Raw genomic sequence first — 18,841 nt, forward strand, 5'->3', positions numbered from 1 at the left:
CATCGGGTTGTTTTTGCTTCTTTAATCCCAACATGACCAAATATTATGTAAAATTATGCACAAAATCACTTAAAGGAAGGGGGGAATAGAAAAAAAAAGAAAAAAAAATACCAAAATGTAAAAGTAGTGAAAAGCTGGGAAAAAAAGAAACAAAAGCAAGAGAAAAAATAAGGAATAATTTAGAAAAAAGCCAGAAAAAAAGAAAAGAAAGAAATGTAGGAAAAAAGTAAATAGAGAACAAAAAGAAAAAAGTAACAGCTCGGAAAAAACAAACACAATGAGATTTTTTTAAAGGAATTTTTAAAAAAGTAGAAAAAAAACACGGCAAAATAAAGAAAAAGTTTGTGTTGCATTCAAATAATTTCCACTTATATCAAGTGAATCTTGTTGCCAACGTTGTACTTCCACTAAAAAAATGTGATTAAGTACAGTTCTGTATCTTACAACCGACTAAATAAGCCCCCAAAAATGTTAATATTATGCGACAAAATTTATCAGGAAATAAAAAGAAATGGATATCTTGTGAAATAATTGTAAGAACAAATGACGTTTGTAGGCCGTACAACCTTTGCAATAGTACATTAGTCAATTCGATCAAAAGAGAAAAATAATTTGCATTGCCGGAAACTCAGCTGAATGTCAAGTTTTGGACATGTTTGATAATTAATTATCTTGCCACACTTGGGATTATGGTTGCTCACTGTTGTTTCAAGCGCTGCGCACCGACTTTGTGTGAACGCTCAGACCCGTGGAAAATTAGAGGGAACATTGCTCACGTCGTCGCGACTACGAGATTGATTCAGATTCCTACCATAGCAAAATTCTGGACTGAGATTTTTTATCTCGTACAGTTGAAAAGTTTCAGGTAAGTATTTTAGATGATTGGTGCAAGGTAAGTGCCGCGCACAATTGTTTTAAAGTCGCTGTGCTGCCGATCGCTGGTGAAGGGCAACCCCTCCCACGGCTGCTAAGACGCTGTTTCGGCATCCGACTGCTCACAAGTGAGTATGGGTTGTTGTAAAGGTTGCACCCACTTCCGTAGACAAGTAGCTCTTCTAGAGGGACGTGTCCGTGAGCTAGAGCAGTTTAAAAGGAAAATGTTACCACTTCTAGCGTGAGTTGTAGCGAACCTGCTAGTCCGGTTAGCACTAGCCCTAAACGGCATGCTAATCGCGGTGAGCCAATTCAAACACATAACAAGTTCAGCCCCCTAGCTAGTCCCACTCCACCCCGGTCTACTGGCTCCCGCACCCTAGTTATAGGTGACTCCATCACCCGTAACATAAAGCTTAGCACCCCAGCCACGGTTGTGTATTTCTGGGGCCAGAGCACCCGACATTGAGGCTAATTTGAGGGAGCTGACATGCAAATCTAGACACCAAGACAGGTAGCTACACTGATATAGTCATTCACTTCGGCTCTAATGATGCTAAAATGAGGCAATCTGAGATTACAAAGAAAAATATTGCTAGGACCTGTAATCTCGCCAGCAAGATGTGTCAGCATCGAGTAATTGTCTCTGGCCCCTTGCCTGCGAGAGGCAATGATTAGAGGTTTAGCAGACTATTCTCGCTAAACCGGTGGCTGGCAAGTTTTTGTAGTCAGCAGGGATTTAGGTTTGTGGATAACTGGCCTGCTTATGGGGCCAACCTGACCTGCAGAGGAGAGACGGCCTTCACCCTAACTGGGAAGGTGCTCTCACTCTTTCTAAAAATATAGATTACTGTTTAAGCCTTCCATGACGGGGTACACTAGTGCAGGCCAGGTCACAGGTGATAAGTGAACCTGTAACCACGGGTGTGGAGTATGTAACGCTAGAGCTAACTAGCGCTATGCTAGATTCATGCAATTCACATAGTTTTTGTAGTTTAAAGCGTTCCATTGACTGCACCACACACCCTGATCTGTACTCTTCTATAGCATCTTCTTCTGTGCTTCTTACCTCTGATTCTCCCTTGTTAGGTGAGGAGGGAGAAGAAATAACATTATTTTCTACCAATAGTCATCCTGCTACTCCTCCTGTCAACAATATTCCTGTGGTATGGAATTCGGCCGCATCTGCCGTCATGCAAGGCACAAGACCTGCAACCTTAATGGAAGGTTAATGGAAGGTCCTGTGGAGGTTACCACTAAGGTTGCCATTAAGGTTCAAAACTCTGGAAAGGTTTCAGCTCAGTCCACAGTGCTGAGTATTAGATCACCAGCCTCCAAAGCTTTACTTGTCATTGACCTAATTAATGAACACAATCTTAACCTTATTGGCCTTTGTGAGACCTGGTTAAAACCAAATGAGTTTGTAGTGTTAAATGAGGCTTCTCCCCCTAACTTTGTGATTTCGCACTTGGCACGACCATGCAAAAAAGGTGGAGGCGTTGCTCTTATATCGGAAGGTAAGTTGAAATTTACTCCTGGCACCCCTACTGTTTTTAAAACTTTTGAAGCACTTGTTATGAGGTCCTTAATGTCAACACCAATTTATGTAGTTGTTGTGTATTGCCCACCTGGACCATACTCAAATTTTTGGATGAATTTTCGGAACTGTTAACAGACTTAGTAACTTATGCGGACAATGTTGTAATTATTGGTGATTTTAATGTTCACATAAACTCCCCATAAAATCACTTGCAATTGCTTTTAAGTCACTGATTGATACATTTGGTTTCAATCAAATAGTTGATGTGCCCACTCATAAAGATGGGAACACTCTAGATCTCGTTCTGACCCGTGGCGTAGTGGCCTCAAATGTTAGTGTTACCTTATCCTAATGCCATCTCTGATCACTATCTTGTTAAGTGTGAGGTGCTGTTTAATGTTTACTGTGATAAGGAAAATTTAGGCTTTAGCAGTCGCAATATCCGCCCTACAATGGAATTAGCTTCAAAGGAACTATTACCTACGGTAACAGCAGCCTTCCCTTCGTACACTGGATCTGTTGACTCACTTACAAACAACTTCAATACTGCTTTGGTTAATGTTCTTGATTATTTGGCGCCCCTAAGGCATAAAATTCGACCTAAGAAGCATACACCTTGGTTTACAGAAGAAACCAGGTCAAAACAAGGTTGCAGAAAACTTGAACGAAAATGGCGCACTACGAAGCTGGAGGTCTTCCGACTGGCCTGGTGTGACAGCTTGCTGAAATATAAAGTAGCTTTTGCCTCAGCTAAAGCATCGTTTTTCTCTAAGATTATTGTTAAACATAAGAATAATCCGAAATTTTAGTTTGACACAGAGGCGAAACTTACCAGACTACAATTTTAACCCAAATAGTTGTACTTATTCTGCTAATGACATTATGGAATTTTTTAATAAAAAGATTCAACTAATCAGGACTGAAATTTTAAAAGAATGCTCTGTAACCTCCCCCTATCTCAAAGCTGTGGAGGTGTTAGGTAAGGACCTTGTCGGCGGTTGTTCAGAAACATTCTCCAGTTTCAATGATTTGTCCCTTGATAGTCTAACAGAGATGGTCAGTAGGGCCAAACAAACTACTTGCCTGCTTGATCTGTTTCCTGCTTCACTGGTGAAGGATCTGTTTGGGATCTTAGGATCATAAGTTTTAAATATTATTAATATATCGCTATCCTCTGGTATTGTTCCTGCAGCCTTCAAGTCTGCAGTCATTAAACCCAAGCTTAAGCGACCTAACCTTAACCTAGAAAGCCTAGGTAATTATAGGCCAGTGTCAAATCTGCCATTTTTTGCAAAATTACTTGAAAAAGTCGTTGCACAGCAGGTAAATGACTTCATGTCAGAAAATAACCTCTTTGAAACTGTCCAGTCAGCATTTAGGGCAAATCACTCTACTGAGACAGCCCTGGCTAAAGTAACCAATGATCTGTTTTTAGCAATAGATTCCGGTGCCTCATCAATGTTACTGCTGCTGGATCTCAGTGCTGCTTTTGATACTGTCGACCACAACATATTACTGGTTCGTCTGGAATGCATTGGTATCTCAGGAACTGTAGTCTCGTGGTTTAGGTCCTACCTGTCAGACAGGATGCTATGGCAATCTGACCTCTAAGCAATCTAATGTCCCCTGTGGTGTTCCACAAGGTTCTGTACTTGGCCCCCTTCTTTTTAGTATTTATATGATCCCGCTTGGTGACATTATCCGCAAGTATAATATTAGTTTCCATTGCTATGCAAATGACACTCAATTGTATGTGCCACTGGAGACAACTGGACATTTAAGTTGTAAAAATCTGGAGGCTTGCCTTACTGAGATTCAAAGATGGATGTTAATTTTTTACGCCTTAACCCAGAAAAAACTGAAATGTTGATTATTGGTCCAGCTCAATGTCGTGAGTTTTTTTCAAACACTACCCTGAACCTAGACAAATGTAATACCACCCATAGTGACTCGGTCAAAAATCTAGGTGTTATATTTGATCCTAATCTGTCGTTTCAGTCACACTTGAAAAATATTACTAGAATAGCTTTCTACCACCTCCATAATATTGTGAAGATTCGTTCGATGCTGTCCCAATCAGATGCAGAGGTTTTAATTCATGCGTTTATTACTTCTCGGCTTCATTACTGTAATGTATTGCTTTCTGGTCTTCCGATGTCTAGCATCAAAAGTTTGCAGCTGGTTCAGAATGCAGCAGCTAGACTTTTGACTAGGACCAAAAAGTTTGAGCATATTACTCCTGTATTGGCCAACTTGCACTGGCTCTCAGTCCACTTAAGATGTGACTTTAAGGTTCTCTTATTAACATATAAATGTTTGCATGGACTTGCACCCTCTTATCTCTCTGATTTGATTTCCCCCTATGTTCCTGCACGGAGTCTGCGCTCGGAAAATGCCGGCCTACTTGTGACTCCGAGTCTGCATGCTCGAGAGCGTTCTCCAACCGGGCCCCGGTGTTATGGAATGAATATGGCCAGAAGGAGGAGTTATGTTGGCCTTGCAATAAATAAATAAATGCCTTTTCCTCACGCTGAGCTTTCCATTTTTTCCTTGCCCGCATGTTGGTTTAAGATCAGGTAATTGTGTAATTGTAATCCTGTGCAGTCCTTTGAGACATTTTTGTGATTAAGGGCTATATAAATAAATGTGACTTGACTTGGATGGCAGAAATTTTATAACGTACATTAATACTGATTTGCATTCTTCAGTGGAACATGTTGTAATATTGAAATAAGTCGCTGCACATATTTAATCATGATAACATACATTTTTCATTTATAACCTCTTCAGGGCTGGAGTTTTTTACCGGCCTACTTAGCTATGGAGGAGGAACTTGAATGAATGGAACAGCAGCTAGCTCTTATGATGAATTTTTATTGGGAAGAAATTCAGGTATATGTTGATAAGTTAAGAGGAAACACTTTACTATTTTAATTCATAGAAATTCACATAAAGTTTCTGATATAGATGACTTGTTAAGTACCATTAATTTAAAATCAAAGCTGCTTTTGTCTTCCCAACGGATTGTTAGGCTTTATTACATACATTTTTAGTAGGCTACTTAAAACATCCAAATCCTCCGAAGCAATGCACTGGTCCCTGTAATTTGATGACATAGTCATTGTTATGGACATGAGAATTTCCTTTTCAGTAAACATCAGCATCAAACCCTCCAAAAGACAGAGAGCTTCCTAGCCTAATCTCTACACTTTTTAAGGAGTGTGGCTCCGCTCACATGCAACCTGAGTACAGGAGAGGGTTAACAGGAACTATATGCCAGCTTAATGACATGGTAGGCATCTGTGAGGTAGTTATATTGTGAGAGGACCATCTTTTTTTCTTTCCTTTTTTATTTTTTCTTGTTATTTTCCCCCTAAACCATTTACTTCTTTTCTTAGCATTTTTCATCTTTTCAAATTATGTGTTGCTCTTTGCATGCTTTTTCTAGTTTTCTTTGTATTCTTTTGATTTTTCTAGTCTTTTAATTATTTTTCTGTGTTTTTTATTGTTTAGTTTTTATTTATTTATTTTTATTTTTATTTTTTCTTTCTCCAGTTGTTTCCTTTTTCATTGTTATTTTTTTGGGGCTTTATTTGTCCCTCAAAAGTAATTTTGTGCATAATGTTACATAGCATTTTTTAATATATGGATAAAAGCAACAAAAACAATCTTCAGAAGCTTTTGGGGACCCAAAAAGCCGGCTCTTTTTAGTGAGCCAAGCTGAAACACACGTTTCTTGAAAAAAAGACGGAATTCACATCACTACTAGCTTATTTCAGTGAGAGGAGCTACCAGGTAAAGGTAATTCACTGCTAAACTCTGCAAATATGTAGCACAACACACACTCGGGCACACACAGATGACAGGCAAAAAAGTGCAAGATGAGTGCATGAATGATAACCGTCCTTCTTTAATGCGTTTCTTTTCCTGGCTTTTTCTGCTCCACTTAGGATCTTTCTGCCATCCATCGTACCTGGCTCATTCCTGGTGTTCTGCGTTAATTTTAGCATTACAGAAAAGAAGAAAATACAGAATAGCAAAAAATGCTTTCGTCAGCCACGTGCTATAAACATTCATCTTTTTCGGCCTATTGCCGGCTTTGTTTTGCCGTTTAAGCCAATGGCAGCCTGTCAATGATAAAAAGGATCCGCCCCTTGACCTCCGAATAACTTTAGCCAATAGTGATCCATTCAAATGATAATTGACACATTAGGTAGCCAATGTAACACCGGTAAATAGCACGGCGGCGCAGTGGTTAGCGCTTGTGCGGCACAGTTCATGTCATGGGAACCTGTCGTGGGTTCAAATCCAGCTCCAGACTTCCTGTGTGGAGTTTGTATGTTCTCCCCGTGCTTGTGTGGGTTTCCTCCGGGCACTCCGGTCTCCTCCCACATTCCAAAAACATGCATTTCAGGTGTATTGTCCCTAGGTGTGAATGAGCGAATGAGTTGTCTGTCCCTGTGTGCCCTGCGATTGGCTGGCAACCAGTTCAGGGTGTCCCCTGCCCACTGCCCGGAGGTGGCTGGGATGGGCTCCAGCCCCCCCGCGGCCCTAATGAGGATAAGCGGTGTAGCTGATGAGATGAGATGAGATGAGAAAAGAAGAGTGGTGGTAGGCAAAAACAATTTAAATTTAAAAGGGGGAAATTTCCCCAGTTGGTAAAACTCACCGTATCTGTTGGGCTTAATGTGGCCAAATAGCTCACTATAGAATGAATGCATGAGTAAGGTTAGATGGGGCAAGTGACGGATACATGTTACATCTATTTTTATCATCCAGCTAACCCAAAATCAACCTTGAAATAAGCCGGCCCTTCGGGAAATCTTTCGTTTTTCCCAATTCGTCACTCCGGCATTGAACCTCTTCATTTTTTTAGTTGTAATTAAGTAACTTCAGTTGTGTTTTATTTATGATATCACCTTTCTTTCTCATTAAGATTTGAGAGTCTTGAATAAAATTTCCACAAAGATCACGGGGTGGTCATCAGTAAGACATTGTGACAATTCCGTTTTATGTTTAACTTAGTATGGGTATTCAAAATATTTAAAAATGCTTGAATTTTTTCTGTTTTTTCTTTTCAAGGATGAAAAATTGCTTGAATTTTAGTTGAAGTGCTTGTAATATCTTGAAAATTGTTGCCATGTTTCTCAATGGGTCTGCTTAAAAATGACGCCTACACTTCCCTCTGGTGGCATTACTTTTTCAATGCATTTCCTTCTCCCTCATGATAATCTGCCCGTTTAGTATAAAATTCATGGTAGAACTCGTCAGCTTTAGCACAAGTGAATTACTACAGTTATTATCTTTTGGTTCATTTATGCCTAAAATATATTCTGTAATAAGCAGTTTTGTTGAAAGTTGTATGTGTTTTAGGCTCTATTTTGAACACCTGCTTTCTCAGTGTCCAAAACTAACGAACACGCTGAGGGAAAAAGCCATTCCTCAAACACACTTTTTGTCTGTTATGACAATTGGAACTCTCATTGTTGCATATGCAATGTGGAGTAATTCACAATGCTGAATGTACAACAACTGAAAGACTCTTTGGTTTGTGCTCTTAATGCTTCTGTTGTTGACATAATTTATTGACAAATTCACTGAAGCTGGAGAACCACGTACAAGGTCAGCACTGCGGCGTAAAAGAGAGCACGCTTCCTTCGATGTCACATACCCCATCTGCTGCCCCTGTCTTCACTCCTGAGTGGCATGTCAGTTCTCCTCAAGACACAGATGTGCCTCCATCCAACAGATGTTCACATGCAAGGCCAACATAACTCCTCCTTCTGGCCATATTCATCAATTTATTCAAAACAGAGCCTCTGTGTCTCATTATGAAGCACTAAAGCTGTGTTGTTTCAGGAGATAATTAAATGAATATCTTATTGAATAATAGACACAGCTCATAAAAGAAAGGTGAATAATATTGATGATTGCTAAAGGCTCATGGCTCTGATTCTGTAAGTTCACATCTACTTCCATATGTATTCATTGAGAATTTGAAGTGTCTCTATTTTCATTGATATCAACATTGTGAAACATTTTATGCAACGAGATTAGACAGGGGACTCCAGGGTAAAACACATGTTCATACGGTATAAAGTGTTGCTTTACTTTTTCTCAGCTCAAACTAAGCATTTTAAGTGACAAACGTCAAATATGTTCAGCCATGATTAAAATAATTGATTGGCAACGTATACTATGAACACAATACACATAAAATTTACAATGTATGTATTTGTTATTCAACAAAAGATTAGCTCATTGGTCGGTGACCCAAAATGTTGAAAGAGACATATTGGAACAAAAAACTAATCGGTCAGGATCTGCAAAAATGTAAAATCCTTCCATAAGCCTTTTAATGAACGTAACATATGCCTTATACTGTATATCAAATTAGCCAACTATTAAAGTGACTAAGTTAGATGCAGGAAATGTGGAGATGGAGAATGACGTGACTACTCACTATATTATTGAATTATGGAATGTTTAATTGTTTTGATAAAATTGAAGAAATCCAAATAAGAAATCAGATCTTTTATTCATTCTTATTTTCAGGATTTGACAAAACAACAAATGTGCATAATGTGCCCCTGATCTGGGCAAAAAAAAGAGTGCACTATAACCATCATGCATTAATAAAAATAAAATAACATTTTGAAAGGGTATAGCCAATAATACATTTCTGTGCAGCTATTGTTATCTTTTTACCTCTGGGTTCCATGGCTGATCACACACCCGCTGGTTTGCTTTAAAGCAGCCACCGGCTTGGCATCTGATGCTGCCCCTTTAAAAGGGGCAGAGCTTGGGCCACACTGCGACTCTCACTCAGGGGACACAGGAGAAAGGAAAACAAGCGAGGACTGGGGGAAATGCGCATACTTACGTGGAGTGGATTTGACTTAGGTAACGGCTTAAATGTAGCCTAATGTAGGCTGGCAGGAGTACAGTTTTTTTTTTTTTTCACAAATGTAACTCAAGTAAAAGTAAAATGTATAGTGATTAAAAGTACTCCTAGAAGAACAAAATGTCCCAAAACGTATTCACGAAGTAAATGTAACCGGTAGCTACCCACATCTGCTAATTACTATTACTAATGATATTAGTGGGCCAAGGCACGAAAAAAATCAGACATCAAAGTGGTCCGTGGTACAGAAAAATATGCCGGCCACTGATCTATATCACAGATGGACCAGTTGTTAGGATTCGCCACTCTTACTGAAGTGACCAGGGTTTGAATTCTGTTGCATCCATTGTTTTTGCAATTATGGTCACCGATATTTTTTGACTGGTCAATTATTGCACGAAAACTTCAATTGTAACGCCCGCCCAAACTTTGAGGGTTTTTTCAAGGTGAAAAGAAAAAGGTGCGTTATACACAAATAAAAACAGTAAGTCCTATTTCACCCGAGTGATAAACGATGATGAAATGATGATTATTCCCCTCCTGACATCTCATTCTAATCCGTTATCACTTCCAAGAGGTGTGTCCCTAAACCCTGAATAACATGCATGAGGGAAAAGAATGGCATCAGATTGGCGGTGGTGACTGGCAGGACATCTGATAGGCCCTGAAGCAGGCCTGCAGATAAGCGCCAGTAGCTTTATGAAAGGAGACCTGTTCCTCCGCATGCCACCGGAAAAAAGGCTGCCTGTCTGCTCTCGGCGCCTTCACAGTGCCTGACAATCTTGTTGGCATAAGCATAGATCAGCTATATCATGACCTTGGCGCTTGTTTAAACACAACATTTGAGGAACAGCAAGTACAACCTTTTTCCACATTGTTTAGTTTACTTGTTGGCAGGGAGCAAAGGGGTTGTAATAAATCATTCCCTTCGCTAATGGTGTGATGTTTTTATCGACATGGCTCCATCTGTTTGTTTGTTTTTCTGTGCAACTGCTTCGCAATGGAACTTGATTCATGAGAACATTTGGTTTAGTAACAAATGATGATGAAGGAAAAGGGGAATGATAAATGTTGATAAAATGTTTGGTTAATAGTTGTCTTTCTGTGCCATTCCTGCAACAGCTGCTCAAAAGGTGCTTGTTGCAAATTGACTTGTCTGCACTCCAATGTATTGATTTTGAATTTGGTGGTTACCGAGTCAGCCATGGGGTGGTGAAAATGATTTTCCACCAGAATCATTCCCCAAAATACAGTCTCATTGTATTCTAAAAGAAGCAATCCACCAAACATATCGTATTTGAGCTTTAATTTTTTTGCAGATTTTGCAGTTTACTGATATTGATATGATTAATCAGTCCAAACTAAAAATATATAAACACACAAAGAAATAATGCAACGCAGTTTGATTCTTAAAAAAACTATGATTTTTTTTACATGGCAAGGGAAATAAAGTCAAAAAAACTTTGTTGACAAGAAAAAATCCTGTGCTTCTAACAAATAAAAGGGAAGGAACCGTGTGGGGAGGGAGGAGGGAAATTTTTCGTAGCAATTAAAAGTTCTGATCACTAAGCCCTATTTTAAGATAATTAACCTATTTCAAGGATCAGAAGTTACTTCATAGCGTGTCAGAATGAAAAATTTGCCCCAGAACACCGAAACGGTTAGTCTCTGATTACTTTTGAAAACAAAAGCCTCTGATAAGGGAGGGGAGGGCCTCATGGTCCATTAAGAAAGTTGTAATTTTTCACCTTGTTTTGGAAGCTGATATTGCGGACTTCTAAGCCGTTCGACAGGGAGAGAACTATCCACGAACCATCCAGGGCTCGTGGTTGGTGTGCGCCAGGCCTCATCGGTGAGGGGTCATGGTTTGTGCTTCGGCCTTTATTTTTTTCCCCATTGTCCAAGGGGCAAAGGCCAGGCAGGGCCCCCCTCTGGGCCGCTCAGGTTTATGCAGGCTTGAGAAAAACAGTGTTCGTACGGGTCCTTTAAATCCTTGAAAATGCTTGAAGTATAATGTTACGTTTTCAAAGTCAGGAAAATGCTTGAATTTTCGATGAAGTGCTTGAAAATTATTGACATTGTTGCCATTGCCATGTTTCTTGGTAGTCTGACTCTAGACCCAGCAATAAATGAATAATTTTTCAGTGGCTTGTCATTATCGCGTATGAAGCGTCATACACACACACACACACACACACACACACTGGTCGCACATCTATTTAGACCACTCGGCTCACTGAGAAGAGTACTTTCAGTCCCAAACAGCTCCTCAATTTTTTTTTAATAATATATTATAAATAACAGTAAAAAATTATGCACCAAATTATTTAGTAATTTAACATGATTTGCAGGGTATCCCTGAAAAACACATGGAATATAAATTAAAATATTTACAGATCTACAATAAAAATGTAAAATACAAAAAAAATTATCTTTTTAATCATAAATAGATAAAAAGTCAAACAACTACACGAAATCCTTGAAAATGCCAAACAATTACCCAACACCTATAGAGCCCTTTCAATGTTTGTGATCAAGTGTGACGCAGCCAAGCTGCACATGCATTGTTAAAGCATGTTGGCAGAATTCATGTCAGTTTATAGCAGCCCATTGATACAAATGATTGTAGCTCATAGATAGGAACAGCTCAAAATAGCCCAAAGTATGTGCTAGTGGCAAGATAGCGACTTTATTATAGCCATCAAAGTCAACCAATAATTTTTAATCAGCTCCGGATGTCTTCCTTTGAAGGTACTAAAAAAATTAAACATTGGCCTTGGAAGTGCTTAAAACGTGCTTGAATTTTACCATCACTAGGGTGTACGAGCCTCGGAAAAAGTGAGATGAAAAGTTTTATTTTATGCTTTCAAAAAAACATGGAACTTTCTGTGAAAGTTAAATGTGCTGATATTTGCTGCCCGCAGGTAAACATGACTTCAGATATAGAAGGAAGCGACTTGCTGGCGGAGAAAGCTGACAGGAGGGAATTCATTGACCTGTTAACCAAGATGCTGACCATCGATGCAGACAAAAGAATCACGCCTATTGAAACCCTCAACCACCATTTTGTTAAGATGTCACACCTCCTTGATTTCCCCCACAGCACACAGTACGGCCTGCACTCATCAAATTAAATCTTTTAAGGGCATCATTGCATCCGCCACTCATAAACTCATTCCCTTTTTGTCACCTCTAGCGTGAAATCATGCTTCCAGAACATGGAGATCTGTAAGCGGCGTGTCAACATGTACGACACGGTTAACCAGAGAAAGACGCCTTTCATCACCCACGTGGCCCCCAGCACCTCAACTAACCTCACCATGACCTTCAACAACCAGCTCAACACTGTGCACAGCCAGGTGACTGGTAACACTTATACTCTTAGTGACAAATCATACACTATATATAGGCAAGGTGGCCTATTAGTAAAATTTTTTGGTTTGAACAAATTTATTGACACTAAAAACAGAAAACAATCATGACAATCTCAACAGCAATTAAGCACATTCACAATATTATATTCCAATATTACGTTTTTAACAGCAAACACAAAGTGAGGTTTGAACAAACCTTCTCGAAAATCAAACATATTCACAATTTCATTATATAACATCTTTGTTAGTGTCAATAGATCCGTCCAGGCCAAAGTCGATTGTCCTCGGTCTGAACAAATCCACTGACACCAACAGCAGCAAAACACAGCCATCAAGCATATTCACAATTTTTTTATATTTGACAATATGACGTGACGATATGACGTTTTAACATTTTTTCCTGACATTTTCAACATCAATTAAACAATTTCAGAGTCATTTTCTTTTAACAGTAGTTAACCAGCGTGTAAAAGGCAATACTATTGTGCAAGGGCATAGCTCTGCCATCCCACCCTCCCAAGCAGCATTCTTCCAGTCCTCTGTGTGGGTCCTTTCCCTTCTGCGTGGGTCCTCTCCCTTCTGGGTTCCACAACCCAGGCCGTTGCTGCCGGGACTCCCACAGTGTAGCTCCGGCTCCCCCCTCCGGGTGGGTGCATACGAGTCTTCTTTATGGCTGCGTCCTAGGCCCGCCGCTCGCAGATTGTATGGTATCTGCAGCCATTTGGAGCACAGCCACGGGGGGGGATCTGCCTGCACCTCCATACCAGCAGGTTTCTGGAGGTCCAGATGGCGTCCTTGATGGCGGCGAGAGTGAGCCAGTCCCTGGCAAAGTCGTTCCGAGGCCTCCTCGACCGACTCACCCCGTAAAGCACGTACTGTGCATCAGGGACCTCTCCTGCTGGCAAGTCCGGGAACTTTCCTAGTTGTTCGGCCATTGTCCACAAGACCTGGGCAGCGCTGCAATCACAAAAAAGGTGCCTCACCGACTCCTGGGCGCCACAGCCAGGTCGAGGGCACGTCGAAGTCGCTGACATTCCTCGATGGTGCATTACAGCTCTGACTGGGAGAACTTCATGAGCCACCATCCATGACAAGTCTCGTAGTCTGTTTGGGAGGGCAGGATGATTGACGTTGCTCCAAACCGTTGTGGATTCGCCAAACGCAAGCCCCCGCACAGGGCTTACTGTAGCTCGCTCTTGCACAATAGCAATAAGGGCCCTGTGGTTTTGTAAAGTGTGACATTCTTGTGTTTCCAAATCAAACTTTTTCAAAAAATCCCGAATAAAGAGATGTGTTGGTGGCAAGTTAAACGAAACTGGAATCAAACGATTGTCTGGTACAAGCTTTAGCTTCCGCAAATATGAGCCCATCCAAAAACGGGTCATTGCTTGACTTTTCGGGTTGTTGGGTGGGCCCACAGCGTTTTGGAAGTGGAGAGAGACATATTTGCTTCCCAGGAAAAGCTGGAGGTCAGGCACTCCTTTCCCCCCTTTTTCCTTTTTCTTTTTCATTGTATCTCTTTTTATCCTTTCCCACTTTGAGCCCCAGACAAAGCGAAAGATGGCTCGGTCCAGTTGTAACAGCACGTTTCTTTTAGGCATAAAAATTAAACTGATTGACAAAAGCATTGGGAGGATGATCGCTTTGATGATTAGGACCTTCCCCTCTATTGTCAGTTTTCTTAGTGACCAAAAAACAAGTTTTTGCTTAACTTTCCTTGTCACGTCATCCCAGTTGGTCTCGCCTCCTCCATCCGCATTGAATTTTATCCCTAGGATTTTCTGGTCTGTCTTTAACACCGTCAGCGGGAGTCCTGCCTTTTCTGTCTCTTTCCACATTCCATAAAACTTCACTTGTGATTTTTCTCTATTTAGCCTTGACCCAGACGCCCTCCCAAACAGGTCAGTCAAGTCAAGGGCTCTTTCAACAGATGCGCGGTCAGTACACAAAATATTAAAATCATCCATGTACAAAACACACTTGGTAATTTGTCCCCCACTTCCTGGGATATTGATGCCTTTGACAAATCTATCTTTTCTTAACATTTGTGCCAAAGGTTCAATGCAAAGAACATAGAGAAGGGGAGACATAGGGCAACCTTGACGTACACCGCAGTTGATCTCGATTGCTTCCGATAAATTCCCGTTAATCATGAATTTGCTGTAGATGTCTCGGTATAGCAGTCCTACCCACTTGATGTATTTTTGGGGAAAACCACATTTTTTCAATACCCTGAAGAGGTATTGGTGCGAGACTCGATCAAAGGCTTTTTCAAAGTCTAGGTTTAGGACCGCTAGTCGCATGTTTCTGTCTCTTGCATAACAAATGGTGTCACGGATCAGCATGAGACTGTCGCTGATCTTCCTTCCCACAATGGCGCAGGTTTGGTCTGGATCAACCAAGTCTCCCAAGACAACAGACATTCGTGTTGCTAGAAGCTTGCTGAAAATTTTACAGTCCACGTTTAAAAGCGTTATGGGTCGCCAGTTTTTTAAGTCAATTTTGTCTCCTTTTTTGTGCAATAGAGTAACTATCCCTATTCTGAAACTGTCTGGCATATGGTCTCGACTGGAAAATTCGTTAAAAACAGTTAACAGATCTGGTGCTAAAATATCCCAAAAAGTCCGGTAAAATTCGAGGTTGAGTCCGTCCTCCCCGGGTGGTTTGCCTTTTTTCATAGTCTTTATGCAATCATTCAGTTGGTCTTGGGTAAAGTCCGATGTTAAAAAGGGGTCTTGACGCACTGATCTTGAAATATGATCTAATACATGCCCCATTTCATTCTCATATGTTTCTTTCTTTTCAAATAATTTTTTGTAGTAGTCTTCGACCAATCTGGTTATTTCACTACTTTCCTTTGTTATTTGCCCGTTTTCGTTTTGAAGTTTAAAAATCCCGTCATTTTTGCCCATAATTTTTTTTAAAAAGTAGCGTGTACATTTTTCCCCTTCTTCTATTTCTCTTTCTCTGCTTCTTATTATGATGCCTTTGCTCTTTATTTCCGCCAAAGCGTTTAGTTCTTGTTTGGTCTCTTTGATTTCATCATTAAAGTCCATCCCCTTTTCTGTTAGGATGAAATAGCGTTGGAGTCTTCTTTGTAGTCCCGACATGCGTTTCATCTCTTTAAGTTTCTTGTTTTTCCCTGCATTTTTAAAAAAGGTCTGTGTTCGTTTCTTTGTCATTTCCCACCATTGTGCTCGTGAATCATAATAATAATAATAATAATAATTTCCTTGTATTGTCATTCTGTGTAACAATGTACACAGAACGAAATGTCGATTGCACCTGACCCGTTGTAGCGAGCCGATGCAGCCGCAGCCAACAGAGGGCGCCGCCGACCACTTTTTAAGTCTTAGGAATGACTCGGCCGGGGCGCGAACTACCGACAGCCCAGTCTTGAAGGGTCTGCCAGTCTTTGTACAGCTCCCTGTATTGTGCGGCTAGAGCCTCATCCTCCAGCAGGGAGCAGTTTAACTTCCACAAACCCTTCCCAACAGTCATACCTGAAGGAAATGAGAAAGAGCAGGACAGTAGCAAGTGATCCGAAAAAAAACTGGAATTAATCTTGCATCACTCTGTGCTAAACCCCTCGTAAATATGTAGTCTATTCGAGAGGCTCTGGCATTGTCACTACTGAACCAGGTGAAGCCCTCCTCTCCTGGATGTATGGATTTGAAACAGTCCACCAGTTTAAATGTCCGGCACATGTCTTGTAATAAAGTTGATGTTTTATCTACTTTAAACTCCTCATCGTCCCTCTTTCTATCCTTCCTACTTAGGATGCAATTAAAATCTCCTCCCACAATTAGTGGTTGATGGCCTAGCATATGCGACTGGATGTCCTCTAAAAGTTCGTACCTGAGTTGTCTGTCGGCATGGCCGTATATGTTAATGAGGTTAAAATCATTCCCTATATAAGAAAGTCTTGCTAAGATTGCGCGTCCGTCTCTCATCACAGTACTCCCCTTTATGATGAGTTGAGGGTTGTTTATTAAAATGGCTACCCCATCGTTACAGTTTTCATTCGAGCCACTCCATAATGACGGATATGGCCAAATCTCTTCCCACTGTTTATAATTTTTTAGAAAGGGGATGCAGCATTCCTGTAGTAAAAACACATCTGTTCTGATAGTTTTTAAGAACGATAAAACACTGTGAGCCTTAACCTTTGATCTCACACTTCTCACATTGATAGTAGAGAATGTAATGTTCATAATTGTTGTTAAAGTATTTAAACTAGTTAGACAAAACCGGGGGATCTGAGTCCATTCTTTGGTGATCATCAAGATCATCGAGAGTGTCACCTGTGTCAGACAGATCACTTAAGAGTAGTACCTCATTTTGAGACTCACCGGGGAAAACTCTGGGACCCTCTGACTCTCTGTCTGTGGTTCCAGGTCTTCCCCTTTTTTCTGGGTTAGGGGGTGAGCCAGAGGACCTCTCAAGGGGTCTCTTACTTCCTTGCCCACAAAGGGTCAGATTTGTTCCCTCCCCGACTTCCTCCGTCTCAACTTCATACAGTTCCCTTGTGGGCTTATTCACCGGCAATCGGCTTTCTTCTAAATCTCTTATCTTTGTTTCTGGTTTTTTCACCACTCCCAATTTTGTCTTACTTTTACTCCTCTTTCCAGTGCCCGTATGGGTTTTTGGAGAGTCATTCGCCTTTTCGATTTGTTTGTCTTCTCCAAATCCCGGCAATGGCGTAGCAAACAAATTTGCTAATTTGAACTCTCTTCCAGGCCCTTCCTGATTAATATGTGTTTTCGGAGTGGCAGTTGCTTTTTCTATTCGTTTGTCATGTCCAAATTCAGGTATTTTATGAGAAATCGAATTAGAATTTCCAGGTTCTTCCTGTTTCAATTTTGATTCTCTGGTCTCTGCTCCAGGGGTTTTGGTAGGTACATCTGTTTTTTCAATTTGTTTGTCTTGTCCAATTTCTTGGTGCATTTCTTGATCAATTTCATTGGGTATTTCCATAACTTTATTCATTTCCTGTTCATCTTCATTGGGTATTTCTATAACTTCATTAATTTCTTGTTCATTTTCATTTTGTATTTCCATGACTTTATTAATTTCATTGTCTTTGTTATCTTTATTCACTTCATTGTCTTTGTGACATTTATTCATTTCATTATCTTTGTTGTCTGACATCATTTCATTGTCTTTGTTGTCTTTGTTAACTGCCTTCCTAGCTTTCAATTTGTTAGCAAACGAATTCGGGCTCCACAGAGATTGCATTTTCTTCTATTGCTACATTCCTCAAAGGAATGTCCAATTGTTCTGCACTTTCCACAAAAAATTCGATCACATACCTCAGCCAGATGCCCATGCTCACCACATTTGCGACAGAGTTTCGGTTGCCCTTGATAGTGGATAAAGCCACGGTTTTCCCCCAGGAATATAGTTGACGGGATTTGTTTCAGTCCCTGAAAGCCCTGAGGATCTTGCCGTAGTTGGACTGGTACCCTCCAGGCACCAGTCCAATAGCCTTTCTCACACCTCACCTTCATAGCCTGGCCTTTTACTGAGCAGTATCTACTCAACCAATAACAGACGTCATCAGCACTGATTATTTCACTAAACATTCTAACAACGACAATCTTGTTAGCATTATCAGTCAGCTTCTCCACTGTAAATCCTGAAAACTGGGACCTCACTCCCTCAAAGCGATTCCAAAACTCTTGATAAAGAGCTGCCGTTTCAAAACTCACATCAAAGCCTTTGCCAGAAGTCATTTTTATGACAGCATGTACCTCCTCCTTTTTAAACTTCAGAATCTTTTCAACAAACTTGTTAATAAAATCCGTCCTTGACATTCCCTCCGAAATTGCCACAACATCTTTGAGCAAGAATCTCACGCAGTTACGTCTCCGCCCGCCGGTATAATGCCCGGCCATGGCAGGACTCGGCTGCTTTACTTCTAACTATGTTAAAATGGTTAGAATTGTAAAATTAATAATTAACAATACTCTTAAAACCGACGCCAATGACAGTATAAACGCATAGAACGAGCAGTGCTAATCTGATGCGTCCACCATCAACCGCTAAGTCAAAAAACGTGGCTTGGACAAATTCCTCAAACATTAGATTGCTTATACACAAACTGAAGTTTATGACCATAAAATAGGGGTGGGCAAACCTTTTTAGTCA

The 18,841-nt window shown here is 40.5% G+C and overlaps 1 protein-coding gene across 1 annotated transcript in view; it reads left to right on the plus strand.

Annotated features, from left to right (window-relative positions):
- Positions 1–18,841, plus strand: part of hipk2 (homeodomain interacting protein kinase 2) — a 173,896-nt gene that overhangs the window by 110,320 nt on the left and 44,735 nt on the right. Inside the window, exons 6-7 of the mRNA XM_088341004.1 lie at positions 12,242–12,426; positions 12,514–12,676. Of these exons, the coding sequence (XP_088197130.1) occupies positions 12,242–12,426; positions 12,514–12,676 (348 nt within the window). The remainder of the gene's footprint in view (positions 1–12,241; positions 12,427–12,513; positions 12,677–18,841) is intronic.

The sequence above is a fragment of the Urocampus carinirostris genome, chromosome 7, assembly GCF_059441175.1.
Source record: "Urocampus carinirostris isolate Australia breed hairy pipefish chromosome 7, RoL_Ucar_1.0, whole genome shotgun sequence".
Classification (NCBI taxonomy): Eukaryota; Metazoa; Chordata; class Actinopteri; order Syngnathiformes; family Syngnathidae; genus Urocampus; species Urocampus carinirostris.